Here is an 8,496-nt window from a genome sequence, read left to right on the forward strand (position 1 = left end):
TAGGTTTTCTTATTTTCTTTCTTCTTCCTTTCATTTTTCTCACTTTCTCAAAATTAATATTTTATCAAGTACATCCGGGCATCCTAAAATATTTTATAATATATTCAGTATTAAAAAATATTTGTTTAGATGCATCCAACACTATAAAATATTTTTCAGTGCATTTAGCATTAAAACAGAAAAAATACTTTAGAATGTTAAACACATCTAAAAAATATTTTGGCGTGTTGAATATGTAGACCCATAAATATTTTCTGAAATTGTTTAGACATTGCATAATAAATTATTAAGAAAACAAAAGGATTGATACAGTCATTATCAAAAAATCACAAAAATGGATAATCATTTTGTAACTTTTTGTTAGAAAAACCACTGCAACATCCAAAAATAATTATCCATGATTTGCAACCTGGTTTTTCTAATATTACAAAAGGTTAAGATACATTTAGTATTTTGAAATATTTTTTTATGGTGCATCCAGTATCTTGAATGAGCACCTAGAAGTATTTTGTGATACATCTAGCTCCCGAAGTATTTTTCATGTGCGTCTAGTTTTTTTTTTTTATTTGCCTTGGTACTAGATGCACAAAAAATAATTTTGGGTGCTACATGTATATACATAAAAAAATACTTTAGAGTACTGAATGCACCAAAAAAAATATTTTATGGTGTTTATTGCACTTAAAAAAATATTTTAGAGTGTTGGATGCATCACAAAATACTTTTCAGCTCTCAAAAAAATACTATAAGATGCTAAATGCACATTAACTCTATTATAAAATATATTTTTATATAATTATCAAGTGTTTAATATTATAAGGTTATAATTACATATTATCCTGATTAGAAGTTCCTCTTTTAACATAATTTTGTTCATATGTAATGTTAAGACTATCAATACTATGAAAGAATATTAGGGTTTAATAATAATACATTTGTTGGAAGCTCGTACTATAATTTTATGGAACAGAAGTTTGCTTTGCCATTTCAGGGTTAATACAAATTTTGATTCCTCAAATTTGGATCTAATTTGGTATTGGTCCCTGAAATTTAAACCGTGTGGTATTGGTCCCTTAAATTATGTCCGTTTCAGACCATTGGTCCCTGGCATCTTGGCACCGTTAAATTTTGCTGACATGGTGTTAACATCGTTGACTAATGAGTTGGCATGTAAGCGGTATTAGCCCCTTAAATTGGGGCCATTTTGGTATTGGTCCCGAAAATTTAAAACTGATGGTATTTATCCCTCAAATTATATTTGTTTCTGGCTGTTAGTCCCTGATAGCTTTAGGCCGTCAAATTCGTCTAAGTTGGCACTAACTTTGTTAACTTGTGATGTGGCATCTGACTTGGCAACTAAACTTGATGATGTGGCATGAGCAATAGAAGGCTGTGGTCGAAGAGACTCTATGCAATCTGGGATTCACTTTTGTTAAAACATAAAGCTTCTACTCCTATGGAGGAAACACAGTGCATTCTTAGCTAAAGCTATCAGGGACTAACAGCCAGAAACAAATATAATTTGAGGGACCAATACCATCGATTTTAAATTTTAGGAACCAATACCAAAATGGCCTCAAATTTGAGAGACCAATACCATGTCCAGGTCATATGCCACCTACATGCCAACTTATCGGTTAACGGTGTTAATGCCATGTCAGTAAAATTTAACGGTGCCAAGGTGCCAGGGGCCAACAGTCTGAAATGGACATAATTTGAGGGACCACTACCACACGTTTTAAATTTTAGAAACCAATACTAAATTGGGTCCAAATTTGAAGAACCAAAATTTGTATTAACCCGCTATTTTATAAAAGAACTCTTAATTCATAAGTTGTAGGGAGGAATTTATGTCATTACAAACAAAGACTAAAGCAAGTGTTGGGTTCTGCTTATTAAAAAGAAAAAAAAGGAAGAAAAAAAATGTTGGGTTAAAAGCTTATGTTAAATGTTATAAATTGACTTCTTATACCAAAATCTTGCCATTTTATAAAAGAATTCTTAATTCATAAGTTGTAGGGAGGAATTCATATCATCTATCTATTACTATTATAAGGGAGGGGTTTCCGCAAGGCCATCTAGAAGTGCGACAAGTGGCACAACGAGGAAAAGAGATAAATACTTTACTTTTTTATTTGTTTTTAAATAATTAGTCCTCTCTTTTGCAATGTAATAAAACCGTCAATATTAATTTTTTTTAACCGTTAACAGATTTCAGTTACCCATTTTGTTTCTAAGTATTTTGATTTAGTTAGGTTTTTTCGAAAACTGTGGTTGTTGGTAACTTAAAGAATTTGATTTAACATGTTTTATTTTTTCCCCTGAAAATATGTCACCGCTGTTATTTTTTACCAGGGATAATTATGTTAATTTTGAACTAATTAATTATTAAATTTATTTGTCCTGATTGAAATAAATATCTAATTGACAACTTTGTTTTGGAGAATAACAAGGAATTTACATGCAAAAAATAAAATGTTGATTATTATCCTACTATTTATCCCATATAAAGAATTTCAAAATTCAAATTTTTTTCATTATTTTGTTTCAATATTGTTTAGATTGTACTCCACGTGGATCCTGATTGATGTTTCAAAGGCCGTTGATATTTTTATGTCCGATATATATGCCGCGAATTTCAATCAATACATATTATAATGGGCTTGAAGGTGGTAAGTGGGGTGCTTGTAATCGTGTCTCCGATGGTCCCGCTTTAGTGTGAGTGCTTCCGACGGTCACCAGTAATTGAATCTAAAAATAACAAAAAATACATTATACTCTATCATAGACTAAAATGCTAATCCTAAATTTTGAGTCCTAAAGTCACCAGTTTGGCTATTCATTTTTACCTCAGAACCTATGGTTTTTTGAGAGGAAAATTCTTACGAACTCAATAAATTAATTTTACCAATTCTTAGGCTAAAGTTTAATTGCAATTTTATAAAAAGGTTGAAAATGTGTTCTATCCAAAAACCCAATATTAAGTATATGTATTCATATGATTATTTATATATTTATACCTGAAAATAAAAAATAAATAGAATAATATGATATATATATATAAGTGTGCGCGCGCATCTTTGCGTGTGTAATTGTTGTGGGAACGTGCGTACGAAGGTTGAAAGATTGCTGGGCAATATTTTGTGTGTGGACATGTGTATATGCACATATGCGTGTTCAATTCTACGTACTAAGAATAAAGTTCTATCTACTTTTGTTCATTGTCGCACTCTTGTTGAAAATCTCTTTAATAGTAAGATTCGCTCCTTTCAATCTGATTGGGGAGGAGAATTTCGATCTTTACACAAACTCCTTTCTTCCACTGGCATTCATTATCGCATCATGTGTTCACACACAAAAAATGGCGCTGTCCAATGACGACATCATTCCATCGTTGACACTGGGCTCGTTGTTTTGTCTCATGCTCATGTTCCACGTAACTATTGGTCTTATGTTTTTTCCACTGCCACATATTTATTAAATTATCTTCCTAGTCCTTCTCTTCATAATCCTAGTCCTTTCCAAAACTTATTTCATATGAAACCGAACTACACCTTCCTAAGGGTCTTCGGTTCTGCCTGCTGGCCCAACTTGAGGCCTTACACCAAAAATAAATTGGAACCCAGGTGCTCGCTTTGTGTGTTTGTGGGATACAGTACTAATCATCTTGGTTATTTATGCCTGGACATTAAAACAGGACCCGGGATGTCATTTTTTTATGAAACCAGTTTCCCTTCTCAAACACATCAAACACGCCCAAGCCCACTTCATTCCCACCAAACTGCTCCAAGCCCACCCACACGCCCCCTTACGCTAGGCCCGCCTGTCTCTCCCTCTCCATCATCATCGATCGTCCTCCCCCCCGGTCCCGAGCGCCGTCCCCTGCACCATCCCCTGCCCCTGAACCATAGCTCTGAATATTTGATTGCAGCAGGAAGAAATGACGATTTTTAGAGTTGCAGTCAGATCATTAAATGGCTGTTTGTCGCACCAATTTCATCAGACTCATTTTGCCAGACGTCTCTCAATATGGTCGAACATAGGTACTTAAAATTACTCCACATTCTTTGCTTTCTGCAGTGCTTTGTCTGTTGGTCAGTATCCTTCTGGTTTACTTTAATTATGTTATGTCTATTTACCATAAATTCTGGTTCACTACAACAAAGGAATCTGTTTAGAGTGCCCTCTTCTGTCTTGACTCCTTATACACTGATTAGGAGCAAGCCTTCCTCTACTTCAACGAAGAATCAAGATCATACCCTTTAAGCAAGCCTCTCTGGAACTGAGATTTTTCGATGAATGTTTTTTTTCCCCTTTATCTTTCTAATATTTGTTCCTGAATCCTTTCGAATTTGTGGAATGTTTGAGCAGGCAATGGACCTAATGACCAGCAAAACAATAATTCTCATGAGTCTGTTGAGGAATTTAGGCGGCGAATATTTGGCGATACTCCTAGTGGCAATTCCAAAACTGATGCCTTATTTGATAAGCTTGAACGAATGGGGAGGAGTCGTGATAGGTCAAGCTCTAGAACTGAGATGTTGAATGATCCGGATGAAGGTTTTGACACATTAACTGATGGAATGGATGGAAAACTTGAGGAGGCAGCTGCATACTTTGAATATGATATTGAGGAAGTAGATCAAGATGATTATTCTTTTCGCTATGACGCGAATTATAGGCGTGCTTCGACATATGATATTAAGGTATGTATTGCTGCCTTAATTTACATTCACTCAAGCTTATAATTTCTTTTTGATCCCTCGTATTTGTTCTGTGCAATATATAATTTGTTTTTGGCCTGATTCGACATAGAGTTCACCTTATGTCCATGTGGCAACTTATTATTTATATTTTGCCTAGTCTAGTTTCAATAATGTCTAACATAATGTAAATTTGTCTTGGAATTAATTTGCGATATAGTGATATATTAAAAGGAGATATTTGTGGCTAATTTAGTATTTTGAAAAGTGTTTTCTGAAGAGATTTTATATGTTGGATCATTAAAGAGAAAGGAATCATTCAGAAAAACACCAGTTTGTACTGTCAAAAGTTATTCTAGGAAAGTTATGTAATCTTTATAGAGAATGATTTTATGTGCATAGTTCAGAAAATTAGATCAAACTAGCTGGTTGGACCAGAAAACTGGTGAATTGAATCATGGATTTGGTACTGTTGACCCTGAAAATCTGTTAGAAAAAACATGCCAGAGATTCAGACTGGTGAAAAATGGCAGCAATAGGTTGGTTTTGCACTGAATCACTCATAAATCTCTCTTTCTCTGTCTCTCTCTGAATCTAAATTTTGGCAGTTTCTGTTAGAGATTTATAACGTTTAATGAACTCTAGTACACTGATTTCATATAAATTTGTTCTCATATGTTAAGTGCTAAGTCTTTAACAAGTTTTTATATTTTCAAATTTCATTTACAATACATGTCATAAATATATACTCCTCCAGTCTTTAATATAAGACCTATTTAACTAACTTGATTAGATTAAAGAGGTTAGATAAGGTAGTTAATTATAAAAAATATGACATGCTTTTCCTAAAATACCATAATCATTTTTCTTAATATCTTTTCTCCCTCTTCTATTTAATTATGGTTAAGGAAGTATCCATATGGGTAATTTAGAGAAAATTGATAAATATAAGAAATGAGTCTTATATTTAGGCGCAATATCAACTCAACAATTAGATCCTATATTAAGGATCGGAGGAGTATTTATACTTTTGATATATAATGAAAAGATAATACAAACTCCAGTTCAACTATGATAGGACCATTGAACCATCAACTGCTTTCTGCCTTAATTCAATGACTTGTGATTTTTACTTTTATTTTTTTTATGTTAAGATTATATACTAAAACAACAACTTCTTTTACTCCTAAATGGGAACTACAATCTTAAATTTGTTCTTTTGTTAATTGTTACTGATACATGACTTTTCGTTTTGTTTCTTTTGTTTTGGAGGAGCTAAAACTTATTTTCCTTCATTATAATATGAAAAATTGTTTAAAATACATCAAATGTGACTGTGATATCTTCTAAATGGCAATAGGAAAGCTTTTGCTAAATCTTAGAAATCACTGGAAGTTATATGTATGTATGTGAAAACACGATATGTAGAGCTAGCATAGATCAGGCCCGAAATTGTAGCAAATGGCTAACAACTTTCATTTTTTCAAATAAATCTTCTTCCATTGTTTTATTCTGTATCGAGTGTGTAAGAAATAAGTTTTCTGATCTATGCATTGTATTTCTTCATGCAGGATCTTGATCTTACAAAACCAGCTGCACCAAAATTTGCCAGAGATGACGAGTTCACAGTAACCACTGAAGAAGTTCTTAGAAAAGCAGATTTCAGGGTCAGCACTAATGAGTTCCTTCGTAGTATTCTTTTATTTAAGCTCTATAATAACCAGTCTGTATACTATAGTATTGCGCATTAGTCATTAGCATAATTACCGTATATGTCTACACAGTAATAATATCAAAAGTAATAGCTAGTAACATAATAGCATGGCTGTTGGTGGGAGTTAATTGCAGAATTTATGTGATCTGAGAGTATGGTAAGGTATACCAATCCGTCAACTTTGGGACAAGAAGATACCAACTCAGCCTTTTCCATAGGTCTTTGATTTAGATAGATTGTACACTGACTTAATCAAGATGTAGAATTGTCCTTTCAGTTAGGTTGGTTCGTTATATTCACTCTAAAATATGTGCTCTTTGTAACTCCCCAGTGAGTTGTCCACGTATTCTTATTTTCAAGTCATCATTTACTTGTAAGGAAATTCTGTTAGTATACCATGCAGGGGCAGGTGGAGATGATTGGTGAGGTAAAACTTATGGAATTTAATTGGGACATATTTGGACTCTAGCGTTTAAACTTTCAACTTAGGTTTTGGCTATTCTGGTCAAAGTTGATTCATGCTGCACTCTCAAGTGAAGCCGTGATTTGCATTCGTTTTCTATCATGGAACAAAATTGTCCTGTCTAAACTATTTCTGGGTTTGGTTCTTACTGTCAGTGTTTTGTGCAGAACGTGAGATTCCTTGCAAACTTCTTAACACCGGCTGGAATCATTATCAAGAGGAGCCAGGTAAGCTTTAGAGCACTGCTTGTCCGTTGGCTGTCTAAGGGTGATATAAAGGTTTTGGAGAATATATTTTTAAACCATTAATCAGAACACCATTCTTATGAACCCTTCTTCTCCTTTTGTCCTTTTCCCATCCTACCAAGTGGAGTCTAAGCAGAAAATCAATGTGATAACTTAGGTTAAAGGTTGAGATCTTACTGACTGCTCTTTTATTTCAAATTGAGTAGACTGGCATTAGTGCGAAGGCTCAAAGAAAGATCGCCAGGGAGATTAAAACAGCACGAGCTTTTGGGTTGATACCCTTCACAACAATGGGGACAAAGGCATTTATATTTGGTAAAACTATGGAGGATCTTGATGATGATTACGTGTCTCAGAGTTATGATCCCTACATGGCCGTTAACATGGAAGATCGTTGAGTCTTATGGTTACGCTGTGCAGTTAAAGTAACCTCCACTATTCGACCTGACTTTTAAGAAAAAATCCTCCCCACTTCCCTCTCCCCCAATCCAATAGACAGCTAAACTTAGCTGAGAAACTATTGATTTTTCAGGAAATTTTGATAGACAGGCACAGGCTGCTTATGTATTTACTTGTATTATTTATTAAATCAAAATGAAACTATTGAGTTTGTTTGAGAATTTGTCATGGTTCAACTTCTGTGTAAATTCTGGCTTGGTCACATCATGTGAATACGGGCTTTTGGCATGTCTTTGTTTGTGATCAATCCTGTAGCAATCCTATTTATCCTTTCAACTATCCTACTCTGCAGCTTGGATTACTAATAAATCTTCCAATTACGAGCAGGCTGTCCGTGTTTCAACGAATCTTGTTTATGGCCTGTTTTCTTGGCTGTTATTTATGGATTTAATCTGTATGTTTTTAGTAGCTTATAATATCATACAGGGTTAAAGTGTAAGCAATTTTTCCAGTCCCGTCAACTCCTCAAAACTTCCGTTATTTTTTTTTGTTTGGTGGGCCCCCTCTTATCCACATGTCCTTTGGTTATTTTATCTCTGTCTCCTCTCTCATTTGCATGGCGCTTCATCTCTCCAAATTCCGTAGCTTCTCCTTCCTCACATATCTCAAACTCACCGAAATCATATCTCTATCATAGCTTCGTGGCAGGACGGCTCTAAAATGGAAGAAGAAATAGTGTTAAAGTAAAAAGGATAAAAGTTAGAGGAGATTTTTTTGGTGTAATTAATTTGTGTGATTGTAGACGTTACCCCAAAAAAGCTCCCATTCTTGTCGGCTAAACCTTTTTTTAAGGTTCTTTTCTTTGCAAATTTTGTCAAGCAAAGCATTAACATGTCTCTCTCACTTTAGTTCTGCTATACTTACTGCCATAATATGGGTTGTTTCAATCTTTTTCACTTGAAGGAACTTAAA

The 8,496-nt window shown here is 34.1% G+C and overlaps 1 protein-coding gene across 1 annotated transcript; it reads left to right on the forward strand.

The window, feature by feature from the left end:
* The first annotated feature begins 3,872 nt into the window (after nucleotides 1-3,872).
* On the forward strand, nucleotides 3,873-7,772 carry LOC114740209 (uncharacterized). Its single transcript, XM_028928328.1, has 5 exons — nucleotides 3,873-4,043; nucleotides 4,372-4,706; nucleotides 6,275-6,370; nucleotides 7,048-7,107; nucleotides 7,332-7,772. The coding sequence occupies exons 1-5, from the start codon at nucleotides 3,941-3,943 to the stop codon at nucleotides 7,521-7,523; spliced, it is 786 nt and encodes a 261-aa protein (XP_028784161.1). The 5' UTR covers nucleotides 3,873-3,940; the 3' UTR covers nucleotides 7,524-7,772.
* Nucleotides 7,773-8,496: the final 724 nt, after the last annotated feature.

This window comes from Neltuma alba, unplaced genomic scaffold (genome assembly GCF_004799145.2).
Source record: "Neltuma alba isolate B1F8T4 unplaced genomic scaffold, ASM479914v2 tig00003082_pilon, whole genome shotgun sequence".
In the NCBI taxonomy this organism is placed as follows: domain Eukaryota; kingdom Viridiplantae; phylum Streptophyta; class Magnoliopsida; order Fabales; family Fabaceae; genus Neltuma; species Neltuma alba.